The sequence below is a fragment of the Emys orbicularis genome, chromosome 3, assembly GCF_028017835.1.
Source record: "Emys orbicularis isolate rEmyOrb1 chromosome 3, rEmyOrb1.hap1, whole genome shotgun sequence".
Classification (NCBI taxonomy): Eukaryota; Metazoa; Chordata; order Testudines; family Emydidae; genus Emys; species Emys orbicularis.
Window position 1 is genome coordinate 39545256 of NC_088685.1, and position 15729 is coordinate 39560984.

The following is a 15729-nucleotide window of genomic DNA, read 5'->3' on the forward strand; positions in this document are numbered from 1 at the left end:
TGAACATTTTCATTCTGGGATTTAGATTAATGTTAAAGAAAACAAACCGACTCAGTTTGAATTAATGTTTGTTAACTCATGAGATTTAACAATGATGAACAAAATATGAAAACTAGTAGCATTTTTATTGATAGCACAACTATAGGCTCCTTATAAAATCACACAGAATTGCAATATTGTGCATGAAATAACTAATTTCTTTAAGAAAATAATTTATTTGCAATAATCACAACACAGAATTGGATTTCAGTTACTGTACATGTATTTTCTTGCCATGCACTGGCTGTCTATAAATACTGGATCAAGTGATGCCACCTTTGCTGCTATAAAGGAGTGAATACAGTGTAAAACCGCTGTCAGATCCTGAAATTCAAGTTCCTGAAAGAGAAATAAAAGACAAAATAGAGGTGAATCATTAGGGATCCAATCATTTTAAGTAAAGTGAGAAAAAGATAGGTTAGCAAATAACAGTGTTATTTACATGAAAATCTGGAACTTTAAATGGAACAGTAAGGTTAAAAATAATAATCTTAAAAGATCAATTCTCTTACCTGGTTTACTAACAATCCTTGAATTATGACTTTTCATTTTAATTTACTTTTCATTCTTTATGCTGTTTATTTTTTTATTTTTTATTCTTTTTGCATTTTACACAGCATGACAACTGAAATAGACTATTCAATTTGCATTTATAAAGCAACAGTTGATTAGTGTATTTGTGACTGAATTTGTTATGGAAAGGTGACTATAAACTGAAGGAAATTTTCACTTGATGTTTTCTATGTAATTCCTAAGTATTACAGTTTATTTTAGAGTGGTTTGATAGGCATACAAAATTTGGGAAGAAGTATATTAATACCGCTTGCTTAAAAAAGAGATGGGACACACAATCAATAAACTCTGGTTCTGTGAGTAAGTCAGAGTTGCTTCTCGTCCTCTCTCATAAATTCCCTCCTACTTTTAGCAACTCATACCTTACTTTTTGAGCCAACTTATATCACTTCTTTCTCCAATCGCTACCAGCCAGTAAAGGGATGATTTTCCGGTAGATGAATATAGCTTAAAAATAGGTCAATTTACAGGATACTGTAATCTATAAAGTATCTACTTGGCAAATAAACCATCGGGATGTTTTTCATTTTGAGTGGAAAACATTCCTTTTCAACAGGACATTTACTAAGCATGCTTAGTTACAAAGTATATCTTTTACTTTGCTATAATTCAAAGCACTGGACATTTGCGTTTGCCATAATAGTATTTTATGATCTCTCCTAAACCAAATTGCTTCAAATAGTATATTTGAAACTAAAGGTTGCGTTCTGGAAAAAACTAGTTATTAGAGCAGTTCACAATTGAAGAACATACATTTATTGGCAGGAGCTGTTTCTCTGTATGACAGAACATTTCTCTATAGTTTTCATAAACTAAGAAAAAATTTGTTAAATTCCCAGCTCTTTAGGGACTCGATTCTGCAACCCTTATTCACACAATTAGTCCTTACTCACCCAAGCAGTCCTATTGAGGTCAATGGAAATACTCATGTGAGTGAGGATTACTCACATGAGTAAGGGCTGCAGGATCAGGCCCAAGATTGCCAAGTAGAGCTTTCTGAAAATGAACATAAATTTTCATATTAAATTCATTGATAAAGACAATGATCATACATTTACAGAATTTTTGACTTTAAGCTTCCCAATGCTGTTCATACAGTACTTTATATGTAAAGATCACTTCTCCAACTATGGAAGCACAGCAGCACGACACAGCTACTCAAAACTAAACAAAGAACCCTATATCCAGCTGAAACTGCAAAGAGAATTGTAGATAAGCAGAATATACTTGGAATTTGACTAAGACACCAGGGTTGATCCTACCATGATTAACACTGATACAGGATTTTGAATGGACACAGTTTATTAGAACCTTGGTTTACATCTCATCTATTTTTAGATACAAAGTACTAGAATGAAAGAGTATTGGAATTTGAAGGGAATATTTCCCAGCTTAGTTTTTGTCCTAGATGCAGAGGGATCAGGTTTTTTCTCTGTACATTTCATTGCCCTTATAATGTTTGATTTTTCCATTGCTGTAACTACCGTATTTCTAATTCTCTTGTAATTAACAACTTTGCTCAGATAGCTAAGACTTTTTGTTTCTTTTCAGCAGCTCCATTTTATTGACATTTTAGCTTGAGATAATTAGCTTGATTTCCTTGGCAGCCAAAGATAGAGAGACAATTGCCCGTGTAAACCTCTCATACTCTGTAATATGAATGTACTATACAGCAAAGCACATTTGTTTATAGAATGGGGGAGATAGCTGTATTATTTTTTATAAATATATTTATCTCTGTCTATATGATTAATATAACATGTCTGCTACGCGGTTAACATGAGTTAACTTAGGCCTTGTCTACACTACAAAGGTAGGCTGACATAAGTAGCCTTATGTCGACATGTTTGTGCACGTGTCTATACTTAAATTTATCTCCCATGGACATAAGTGCCCCATTATGGCAACACAGTAACACCACCTCCCCAAATGACATTGAGCCATGATTGAAGTACAGTGTTTGATGCAATGCAAGTGTGGATACTGTGCAACCTATAGACTCTAACAGTCCTCCAGCAGCTGTCCCACAATGCCTGACACTGACCATTTTGGCCACAATTGTGAACTCCACTGCCCAGGAGTCAGGGAGACCACAAGCCACCCCATCCCTTTTAAAAACCTTGCATAGTTTTGAAATGCCTTTTCTCATTGCCCAGCTTTGCGAGCACACCTTGCAGCTCTCCCTTGTGTGCAACTGCCCAACCAGCCATGCCAACTCCCCACTCTCAATGCACTCCTGCCTGAAATAGACAAGAGGGTTTGGATCTCTTGGGCCTGTGGGGAGAGGAGGCTGCACAGGCACAGCTATGGACAAGCTGTAGAAACAGAGACATTAACAAGCAGATTGCACAGGGGATGCAGGTGAAGGGGTACAACAGGAATCAGCAGCAGTGCTGCGAGAAAACAAAGGAACTACCACAGGTATACCACAAGGCCGGGGAAGCCAACAGTCAATCTGAAGCCAAACCGCAGACCTGTCACTTTTATAATGATCTGCATGTGATGCTTGGCAGAGGCCCCACTAGTGCCCCGCAGATCATCATAATTCCTCTGAGGAGCCCTGCAGTGAACAGTGAGGTGGAGGAGGAGCAGGAAGAGGAGGCGAAGGATGCTGGACATGACCGGAGGGTCCAGTTATCCTATGAGCCAGCATGTGTTTAAGGCTCCACCATAGTCTAGTCAGTCCTGGCAGCTGAGCACGGGCAAGCCTGATGCACAGGAAGGAACACGGGTAAGCATGTGAATGCATTTCCTATTACAATGTTTAAATGTACAGATGGTGTCCAACCCAACTCAACAGGACACAGCTACTGACTTTTTGCTAGCGTACTTGTACTAGAAGAGGTAGTTGTACAACAAACAGAGGTAGAGCTATCATCTGCTTTTCATCTCCTGTAGAGTTAACCAAGGAGGCCAAGAGGAGCCGTTTGTTTATGTGCACAGGGATGTCACTTGAATCCTCCTGAGAGATCTCAATGAAACTTTCATGGAGGTACTCTGCAGTCCTCTCCTGAAGATTTCTAGGGATGGCAGCCTTCTTCCATGGTAGTACACTTTCCCACACCAGTCCATGATGACTTCAGCAGGCACCATTGCAGTAAACAGGCTAGCTGCAGATGGGCCCAGGCAGCTTTGAGACATCAGTAGCAGCTGTCCTCTCTATTCCTTTGTTACCCTCAGAAGTGAGATGCCAGCTAAAATCACCAGTGCCTGTGAAAAATAGTTCCAGTGCTCAGTGACATTGCCCTGCACTCATACCCATGAACTTTAGGGGACAAAATTTTGTTGTTTCATGCAACCAAAAAATTCTCTCCTCATTCCCCTCACCCCTGCTGGACTACACTCACCATGACTGGGACTGGAGAGTAGTGCTGTGCACAGATGCTCTCCAAGACTGAAATGTCAATAAGCATGTCTTGTTTCAAACTTTCCGGGAGCAAGGGAAGGGAGTTCTGAAACTTAACTTTCACTTTCAATGGTGATTATACAGACAATGATATCTCTGTGTGTTTTATCTGTAGCGGTTGCAGCCTTGACGGGCCATCCCCTCCACACCCGCGGAACACCTGACCATGATAAGGAGGAGAAAGATGAGCAGATGTGAGGATATGTTCAGTGAGATTCTGAAAGCCAGTGCTTCATTGGACTGTGAACCGAGAGCCAGAAAGGTGAATATTTCAGACAGTATGGAGAAGGAAAGATCAAATAGGAGGCCCAGGAGGCCCAGCAGGAAAAGGAGAGAGAGATGCACCAGGACATAATTTGCCTTCTCCAGCAGCAAACACAGATACTGAAGATTCTAGTTGACCTACATGTTCAACAATCACAAGCTTGTCTCCCTATGCAGTCAATTTTAGCCCTTCTCGACACCCCCCAACATTCCATGTGACTTTAGGGGCTGCATCCATAACCCTACCACTCCACCCTGGTGGACAGTAAGGATGATCATAGCTTCACATACACTGACCTGACAAAACCATGGTTGCTGTATGCGTAGCCAAAAGGAACTGAAATGGACATTGTTAAGTTCTATTCCATTAATTTATTTCAGAAGTTTTTATTGTATGTGTTTTTAATTAATTGCACATTGTTTTTTACACTGACTTTGGTATGCCATAAAAATCTATTTTTGGTAAATAATTCATCTTTATTGCTTCACAACATATGCTGCAGAATGCTTAGTGCAACTGAAAGCATTCACTACTTCTTATTGTACAGGGTGACAACTCATAGGATCAGTGACATAGATGGCATAATAATTACAAATGTACATCAAGAACTGCAAAATTAATAGGTGTAATAACCAGTTATTGATTCTGAAGACCTTCCCTCTTATCCCATGACTGCTCACTTCACTTAAGAGCCTTTGGTGAGGGACCTTGTCAAAGGCTTTCTGAAAGTCTACATATTCTATATCAGCAGTATCACCCCTGTCCACATGCCTGTGGACTCCCCCATAGAATTCTAATAGATTGGTGAGGCATGATTTCCGTACAAATGCCACGTTGAGTCTTTCTCAAAATATTGTGTTTTTCTTAGTGTCTGATAATTTCATTCTTTAGTATAGTTTCAACTAATTTACATGGTACTGAAGTTTGGCTTACCAACCTGTAGTTGCCAGGATTGCCTGGGGAGCCTTTTTTTAAAAATAGGCGTTACATTAGCTACTCTCCAGTCATCTGGTACAGAGGTTGAGTTAGGCAATATGTTACATACCATAGTTAATAGTTCCGCAATTTCATATTTGAGTTCCTTCAGCCCTCTTGGGTGAATACTATCTGGGCTTGGTGACTTATTACTCTTTAATTTATCAATTTGTTCCAAAACCTCCTTTATTGACACCTCAATCTGGGACAGTTCCTCAGATTTGTCACCTGAAAAGAATGGCTCAGGTGTGGAGTTCTCCCCCATCTGCTCTGTAGTGAAGACCAACAGAACAAATTAATTTAGCTTCTCCACAATGGCCTTCTCATTCTTAAGTGCTCTTTTAGTATCTCGATCATCCTGTGGCTTCGCGGACTATTTGGAAGGTTTCCTGCTTCTGATGTACTTTAAAAAAAAATGGTGTCCTTAGCTAGTTGTTCTTCAGATTCTTTCTTGGCCTGTCTTATCATATGTTTGCCCTTGACTTGCCAGAGTTTCTGCTGCTTTCTGTTTTTCTCACTAGGATTCGACTTCAAACTTGGGGTCTGATGAGGTGGCAATAAGTAATAGTAACATACAATAGAAGTAACAAAAGGACACCCAAGTTCTGAAGATGTGCTTTCACAGCTGATCAGCAGCAAGCTACTTAGGTTTCTAAAAGTAAGCAAATGTTAAAGTGCTTTACTAGACCAGGCCCCTATCTATAAATAATATATTAAATATGTTTTTATGGGTTGAATATACTATTTATTCTGAAAAGTAGCTGCTTATCTTTCTCCAAAGAACCAGCATGCACAGAAGTTACAATTCAGCAGTGACTTAATAACGTTATATAGAGTATGATCCTGAGATCTATAGTCTGGGAGATTCAGTGATACTCAGTGTCCCTGTCTTTAAATCAAGAACCTATATCAAATGGGTAATTTATAAAAACTACCAGTATTGTAAGCTGTAAAGGAATGGATTTTTGCTTTAACCTGTCTGGGTTCCTCTCCTGTGATGTTAGCATAAATGCCATTAAAGCACAAATAAGTATGTTTAACAAACCCAAAAATGCCAGCAAATTCAGAGTTAAAGCTGAAACCTTGTTCTTAACTCGTATCATTATGTGCATTTATGTTACTGTACAGCATTGATGACCATGCAGTATATTAGTATTCTCACTGTTCAGAACTTCCTTCAATCTTTAGGCCTTGCAGGATGAGTCAATCATGAGGATAATTCAGCTACATGTTGATATCTGTATATGTTTTAGTAAAAAAAATAAAATAAAAAAACCCTTAACATTATTTAAACTCTACATTTGACTTGTTTCCTAACTAGCAGAAGTGCATCTGCACAGTTTGGTTCCAGCAAGAAAGGAATACAGGAATATAGAATTACCTTGGGAACAGCTAGTCTTTATGGTAATTCCAACTTCATTGACACAAAGCAGTATGGGATATCTCTCAAATAAATCTGTTTCAGTAAGATTCCAGCCTGATTTCTAAAACAAAGAGGTCTGGATATGCTTCACATAATCACATAGAACCAGACTTTGAAAAGATCTCCGTACCCACAATCAGGTCCAGATTTACAAGATGGCTCAGCTCCCATTTAGGCAGGACAATGAAGGGACGGCTGTTTATAAGAGCTCAGCATATTGGGTTCTGCAGGGTGCTGAGCATTTTTAAAAAGTCTGGCCCTTATTTAGGTGGCTTATTGGGAGTGGAGTTATTTTGAAAAATCTAGACCCGGTTGTGGGTGCTGAGCACTTGAAAATCTGGCCTCTGGAGAATCAGTTGTTCAGGACTCATTTGTACTTCTTAAAAGTTTGTATTATGACAGGGAGAAGGAAGAGGTGCATAGTTTCAGCAATGGTGTCTGGAGGCAGTATACCTCTATAGGACATGAATATCTCCTGGGCACTAGGGGGAGCATGCTGAGAGGCATCCCTTGCTATACATATGGAACAGGTGTAGCCTATATTCACCCCAGTGCAGCCGGGCAACCCACCCAGATTTACCTCCTCTGTAGCTTTTAATACCAAGAGCAGCTCAAATTGCCACCACCACCTCCAATTCTGTAGACAGTGTATTACTACTTCTTGTATTAATGGGAAGAGTGGCCATAATAAGGCTTCTAATCTGAACCGGACCAAACCTTTTATACAGTTACAAAACTCCTCATGCTGGAAAGTGCTGAGCAACCACAACTCTGAAGGATTTAATGTGAATTACAGATGCACAGCCCCTTTCAAGATCAGGGACTACTATGCTATTAGCAAGGAAAAGGTAACATTTCCAAGACAAACATCTCTTCTGCCCTTCAGCCAATATAGCAATGTAACTGCTGATGGGCTGACTGTGCTGTTTTTTTTAAAAATTATTTATAGCTGGTTAAGAATATTCAAGTTATTTTTAAAAAGGAAGAGGCAAGAATCTTTCAGGATCCTGCTTTCACATGTGGCTAGTCAATAGATTAAGAAATATTAGTTCTTACCCTGAAAGAACAAAAACTCTTTGGGAACTTAACTAAAGTGTTCACTTTGTTGTAATTGGTGGTAAATGACAACTAGCTGCTAAAATATTCATTCAGGTTTCACATGCAAAATTAGATCTTATTGTGAAAGAAAAATGAAGTGTAAAATGTTAGTTAAAATCCTTTGAAGAAAGTAAACATAATCCTTATTCTGATTTTTTTATATCAGAAGCCACACAGTATTTCTTCTGTCTTGCCTGACAGATATGGAGCATATATGGAAATACGTTTTCTAAATGCACATTTTATGTACAGTAGATGTAAATTATTAATCAGTATCTCAACTGGATATAAATACCAAGAGAGAAGAAATATTGTGGTTGATATCTTTTATTGTTTAGTTATTCTTTTTTTTCTCCAATTAAAATGAAGTGCATGCTCATGTTTTTTTCTGTATTATAATATAGCCTTTAATATAACAGTTCCCAGCTCTGGCCAAACAAAAACTTTAAACTTGAATTATAATGTTTGCAAGCTACTTCCCATAACATACAAAAACTGTCTTAAAGGATTTTAGGATTTGATTCAAACTCCAGTGAAGTCAATGGAAAAACTCTGATTGACTTTCAGCCCTCAGTGACATTAATGAGCATTCTACACACAGACCAAATGCAGCATATGGACCTTAGAAAAGAGCAAATTCCTTACAAACCTTCTCATTTTATAGTATGGGCTTACTCTTACCTAATCTACGTGCACTTACTGTATCAAGATAAATAACTAGTCAGAATGGGAGTAATCTAAAAAGATTATATACAAGATTTCAGACTGCTCTCACCAATGTTATGTAAACATTCTTTCAGCTATGAAAAGAGCTATCAAATGTACTGTCAGCGTTGAATCCTCATTGATATCTGTGGGCGTTCAATGCATGGAATAAAGTAAAAGTACTTCCATCAATGATTTCAAGAAGGCAGACTTTAGCAAACTCAGGAAGTTGGTAGGTAAAATCCCATGGGAAGCAAGTCTAAGGGGAAAAACAATGGAAGACAGTTGGCACTTTTTCAAAGAGGCATTATTAAGGGCACAAGAGCAAACTATCCCACTGCGTAGGAAAGATAGGAAATATGGCAAGAGACCACCCGGACTTAACCAGGAGATCTTCAATGATCTAAAACTCAAAAAAGAGTCCTAAAAAAGTGGAGACTCGGTCAAATTACAAAGGATGAATATAAACAAATAACACAGCTATGTAGGGACAAAATTAGAAAAGCCAAGGCACAAAACGAGATCAAACTAGCTAGGGACATAAAAGGAAACAAGAAAATATTCTACAAATACATTAGAAACAAGAGGAAGACCAAGAACAGAGTAGGCCCATTACTCAATGAGGGGGGAAAGACAATAACAGAAAATGTGGAAATGGCAGAGGTGCTTAATGGCTCTTTTGTTTCGGTTTTCATCAAGAAGGTTGGTGGTGATTGGACGTCTAACATAGTGAATGCCAGTGAAAATGAGGTAGGATCAGAGTCTAAAATAGGGAAAGAACAAGTAAAAAATTACTTAGACAAGTTAGATGTCTTCAAATCACCAGGGCCTGATGAAATGCAAACATCAGGCGTAATCCTTATTATTTGTATTAAGATAATCATAGGTAGCACAATCAAGGATCAGGGTCATTTTGTGTTAGGTGCTGTACTGACAAGAAAGAAGACAGTCCTTGCTCCAGAGACCATACAGTCTAGGTGCGTGTCAGGATATTTAGCTGGATAAAACAGACTGTGAGGGAGGCTGAAATGACAAAATGAAGAGTGTCAGAAAGAAAAACAAAATTGGCTTGTTTCTTGCCTAAACAATGCCAGCTGGGTAGCAATTTTTAGGTGTAATCCTTGAATGGGTTTCCTTTTTCAAGATTATTCCTCAGTTGAGTTTCGTGGATGGTTCTGAACTAACCAAAAGGCCAGGAGAGGGTCCAAAAGGACTGACATAGAGCAGCCATTTTGAGAGATTTTGATGAGTTTCTAGGGCTGATTGGGAGGATGAGGGCCATGTTACCAGAAAAGCAGTGCTGTGTATATAAAATGGGATACATACGGTTCATAGTCATGTTATACATTAATGTAAACTTTAATTTTAGAAATATTTTCAATCTGGCCACCTGATATCAGGCGTTTCCCCATTTACTAAAATAAATAGGGAAGGCATGCAGGATCTGGCCCAATATCCACAAAGCAGCATGAAAAACAGCGTATGTTGTTAAGGCCTCTCATATCAAAGAGTGCATGTCTATGCAATTCTCTCTACGAGTCATAAACTCCAACTTAAAAGAATTCTCTGCTGCATAAACAGGAAATGCAATTTGCCATTCATTAATATTCTGCCTTTTTCCCCTCCAAACTTGATCAGAGACTAATTACATGCAAAGTTTGACTGTCTAGGATTTGTTTGGTTATTTGTATGAAGAAAAGTGGCAACATTTTTTTTTGTCGGAGAAGTGTATTTTTTCACTCATCTAGAATCCAAGAATACAACATAAGGAATGTTTCTCAAACTGTACAGAGAGAGAGAGAGAAAGAAAGAGAAAGAGAGAGAGAGAACCTTTGTCCAGACACCATGGATGGAAATTTCATTCCCAAAGGAGAGTTTTTCAGAAAGCTACAAGCATATGAAATTAGGGGTAATCCAGGAAACTCTTGCAACATTAACTATAGTGTTTGCTGCCAAGTGAATGTTATAACGCATCCATACTGAGCTTCGTTTGACATCTACTAGCTCATCTATTCAAGAGAAATGAAACTTCCATTATTTGATTATATTCGTGTTTCTTGTTATTGGCTGCCCCTCTCTATTCAGCACCATCTACCTCCTTGAAATTCTTCCTTAGGTACCTTAAGCTCATATACTGTACCAATAATACATTGGGGTAGAGGGGGGAATCAATGCTGTATCCTTTTGTGTCCAAGCGTAATTCTGAAGCCTAAGGCTATGTCTACACTGCATGCTGATGGTGGCAGTGTGTAGGCTATACATAACTACACACTGCTGTGAAAAGCAAGTTGCATCCACACTGTGGTTTGTAGCTCCATCCACCAGTGAAAGGGACCTGCTGGAACCTTTCCCCACTGCATTCCCACTGCCAGAGCCTTTCCCTGCTGCTGGAGCCTTTCACTATGGTGGTTGGGAAAGGCTCAGACAGCAGGGAGACAGTGGGACACTGCATTGCTAAAAAATAGGAGTATAGATGGAGGAGGTACTGTTTGGATTTGTAGAGAACCCTTCAGGGTACATACCCACAAGGTTCAGGCATGACTTTACTCTACTCATCTTATTCTCATGCCATTCAATGAGCTTTCATTTTGTTCTGTCAACATTTGTACTATACATATACATTTGTGTGTGTATGCTCACACATACTTTGTACTTACATAGCATCTTCAATCTGAAGAGCTCAATGTTCTTAACAAATATTAATGAGAATACTTGTGAAATAAGGACGTATTTTTATTCCCATTTTACAAATAGGGATATTGAGGCACATAATAATAAACTGACTCGTCCATGGTCACTCAGTAAGCTTTCTGAATCTAAATCTCCTGGCTCCCCTACTAACACATGCCTCTATTCATATATAGGATCCAGTATGGAAACACTCACTGCTGGGTGTGGTGCTTACTAAACATGAGTAGTTCAACTGATGGTACTAAGCACTTTGCTGGGTAGTTAGTACAATAGTAAATAAAAAAGCTGGTTAGAAAATAGTTTTTTTCCTTGGCAATTTTTTTGATTTTGTTAAAAAAAATGTTTAATGTTTTTTTACAACCAAAAACTGAAAAAAATTGTGGTGAAAACAGCCAACCCCCCGAACATTTTCAAGTGAAAATAGTCAAAAAACAAAAAAAGTTCAGTTTTCATCCAAAAATACACAAAGAGGTTTTTGGCTTTTCAATGAAAGATCAAATTTTTTTGAGGAAGGCAGACACTTACAACAAACAAAGAACAATAATATTAATAATAATTTGGTCAAAAACAATTTTCCTTTGCAAAAAATTTAGACCACCCCTAAATATGTTTGTCAGATAAGATTGCATAGGCAATAAATACGGGACCAATTAACAGTATAGAACTACAAAGGAAAACAAGTTTTATTTGTGGCCTTTATTTTCCTCATTTATGATAAGAACGGCCATACTGGGTCAGACCAATGGTCCATCTAGCCTAGTATCCTGTCTTGTGACAGTAGCTAATGTCAGGTGCTTCAGAGGGAATGAACAGAACAGGTATTCATCAAGTGATCCATCCCCTCTTGCCCGTTCCCAGCTTCTGGCAAACAGAGGCTAGGGTCACTTCAGAGCATGGTTTTGCATCCCTGCCCATCCTAGCTAATAGCCATTGATGGATCTATCCTCCATGAAATTATCTAGTTATTTTTGGAACTCTGTTATAGTGTTGGCCTTCACAACATTCTCTGGGAAAGAAATCCACAGGTTGACTGTTCTGTGAAGAAATAATTCCTTTTATTTGTTTTAAACCTGCTCCCTATGTGCAAGTACATTATATCCACTGGATCACCCTTGTCCACATGCTTGTTGACCCCCCTCAAAGAATTCTAATAGATTAGTAAGGCATGATTTGTAAAGAAGCCCAGAATGTTTTCTTCTTGCTACCGTTTTTAACATTGAAAAAAATCAAGTCTTGCCTAATTTACAGTTTTGCTTATAATCTTTGGAGTACAAGTGGGATTATAACATCACAAATAACAAGAGACTGAAATCTGACCACCACAAGAGGGGAAGGAATTTTTAGAATGTTTTAAACTCTTGTTTTTACTGATTTTGCCCATTGTGCCACCTAAATCCCTTCACTGGCTTCCTCTTCTGTATTCCATCACATGCAAGCTCTTGCCATTGCCTTCAAAGCCATTCATGACTGTCTTTCCCTTCTTATCTGATTGTATTTCACCATTGCATGCATTGTAGCTGTAGCTTTGTCAGTCCCAGGATATTTGACAGACAAGGTGAGTGAGGTAATATTTACACTCTTGAATGAACTCACACAGGAAAATGATAAAAGACAAAAACACCCCACTACTGTGGGTGACCACTCTTCACAATGTGATCACTCTAGATCTGACCTATCAGTACTCATCCTCAAAGGAAACCTGCACAACACTTTCAAAAGATGAGCCTAGGAGTTTAAATTCATTACTCTGCTAGACTCTAAAAATCATGAATTGTACAGAGACACTGGATTTATGGCTTATTACCACAATCTGTAACCCACTATCCCTCTCTTTTTGTCCTATGACTGCAGACGTGTTAACAAGCCACTCTAAATTAATGGTCCCTTACAATATGTGCTAATTACTTATGCTAAACAATCTGTTCCACCTTGCATTTTGCTTTGACTCTGGGGGTACCTTTCCCAGACCTGAAGAAGAGCTATGTGTGACTCGAAAGCTTTTCTCTCACCAGCAGAAGTTGCCCCAATAGAAGATATTACCTCACACACGTCTCTCTGTATTTCACTTTGCCACTCTCCAACCTCGTCTGCTCTGCTAGTGACCCCAGCCTCAATGCACCATTTCTCCCATGCCAACGCCATGAGCTTTCTCCCATGCCAACGCCTCCACAGGCAACTTGAAACATCCTCAAACTTTGGCAGGATCAAAGTCCATAACCTGGACCCAGTTCCAAATGTCATAGCAAGCACTAGGTCTATGCATCAAACCAGTACTCTGAATGTAAACATCATTACACTGAGGTCTTATACCCAGATCTGAATTTTGAGGCTAAAGTCTTGTCTAAAGTTATTTAGAGAAAAAAGGATTGTGAATCATACAGCAGTTGCTATGTAATCAAACTGTATCTTATCACTATTTAATACCTGATCCTGCACAATACTGCATGCTCTCATCTCACTTCAAAACCAATGGATTCGATGGGAGTTAGGGTGCTCTCTGCCCCTTACAAGACTGTGCCCTTATGTAGGCATTAATAATAGATAATAATAGTTACTTAATATTTTTTTATTAAGAAGTCAGAAAAATCTACTTTTTTGCTTAAAGCTCTAACTTTGCTATGTGGCATCTTGAAAATATATTAAAATGCTTTAAAATAAAACATTTAAACTATTTTTCTTACATCCATTTTAAAATCAGGGTTTTAAGATATTACACTTATTGCTGAAAACTACACTTAACAGAAGGCACATCAGAGAAATTATCATTCTGAATGAATATATCACAATTTTTCAGAATACATCTCAGGAACAGAATCACATAGATGGTATAATAAATCTAGAGACACCACAGGACTTTTATTAGTTGCACAGCTTCTAGATAATATGAAAAAAAATAATACATGATTTAACTGTTGATTGTAAACATGCACAGTATTTAATGAAAACTTTCATTTCTTTGATATAAATTCAATTTAATTTTTTTTAAATAGAGAGAGACTATATCAGATACCTTCATCTCAATTTGTTTGGTGTCTAGATTCTGAAAAAGAAGCTTTACTCTTGTTTTTCCATCGTCTGAAGACCCCTTGAGCTGAGAGAATTTAAACCTCCAGAGCACATTCTGCAAAAAAAAAAAAAAAAATGTTAATTAGGACTCTTTGACATTACACTCTTATACCCAAAACTTTGCATTATTGAGCAATTTTGATCCAACATCGAGAAGTTAAATGTAATGTAAAATAAATGATGGATTAATATATTTTAGGCAAGAGGAAGGTTGCATAATAAATACAATGTATCTACTCTACTTCATACATAACAGCAAAAAAGATACAATTTTTCGTACTTTCCTACCCATGTAAGGGTGTACAGAGATCAGGGTAAAATCCTGTGCCTATTGAAGTCAATGGGAGTTTTGCCATTGACTTTACTGAGCCAAGCTTTCACCACAGACCTTAAATCTCTCAAGCCTCCCTTGGCTCATCTGTACAATGAGGGGAATGATACTTGCACCAGTATTGCAAAGCTTAATTTTAGTGTGTAAAAGTGGTTTGAAATCCTTAGGTGAAATGTGCTACAGAAATGCAAAGCTCTATAGTGTGTGTTATTCAATCATTTCTAAGCCAAGAAATAAGAATCCCCAGGTCTGTGCCAGCCTCAGGTTTCTTACATAGCAATACATGGATCTATGCTACAAGTGAATCACTGGGTTTACTGGGGTATTTTTAAAAATTACAAAGAGAGACTTATTGAAATCAACATTTGGAAATTAATTGTTAAAAATCACTGTAATTTTCTGCGCTTCTCAAAATGTTTTCCACACATTAGTCTTGGAGTCAGAAATGTAAAAAAATGAAACCAAACAATCAGAGTACAATTTCCTGCTGATGTTTCTGTTACCTCCAATAACATTAATGGAAATGTGTATGCACACTGAGGTGCGACCAGATCCCTGGGAGCTGGTGGAGGAAACATGAATCATTCCCAGTTGAATGCTTTGAATGCCATTTAAAATGAAATAATGGCAGAAAAGCAGTTAACTGTGTTTTTATTTTTTTTTAAATCTGGCTTTTTAAAAAAATCCACATTTGCAAGATGTTTTCTGCCTGTGGACTAGCAGTATGTCTCACCTGGAAACAGCAGACATTTTGACTGTGAATATTTTTCAATATTTGGAAGATAATACTGATTGGATTTCGACCCGGATGGCTGCTCTGTGGTTGCAGCTCCAATTAGAGCAGGAAGAAATGCCAAGTCCTCTTCAGCAGAGGTTAGATTATTTTCACTCACCCAGAAGATGGATGTACTGGATAGCTTTGAACTACTCTCCATGCAAACTGGACTCCTGATACATGTGGTTAGTAAAATCAAGAAGAGGAGCGTTAAGTTATTTGTTATTTAGATGATTGATGCTTGCTTACTAGAGAGCAGGGTCTCAGCTTCCGTTAAATGAGTAATTAAATAAACGATTGCTTAACATTGTTGTTAATTATTACATCAGAGTCCTCATATTCCCTTGATGATGATAAGGAAATATTTATATTATCTTAGTGC

General features: G+C 38.0%; 1 protein-coding gene across 1 annotated transcript in view; it reads right to left on the bottom strand.

Annotated features, from left to right (window-relative positions):
* Positions 1-246: 246 nt before the first annotated feature.
* SNTG2 (syntrophin gamma 2) overlaps positions 247-15729 on the bottom strand; it is a 480514-nt gene continuing 465031 nt past the window's right edge. Inside the window, exons 16-18 of the mRNA XM_065401720.1 lie at positions 14186-14296; positions 1561-1608; positions 247-378 (exon numbers count right to left, since the gene is read on the bottom strand). Coding sequence (XP_065257792.1) covers positions 247-378; positions 1561-1608; positions 14186-14296 — 291 coding nt within the window. The remainder of the gene's footprint in view (positions 379-1560; positions 1609-14185; positions 14297-15729) is intronic.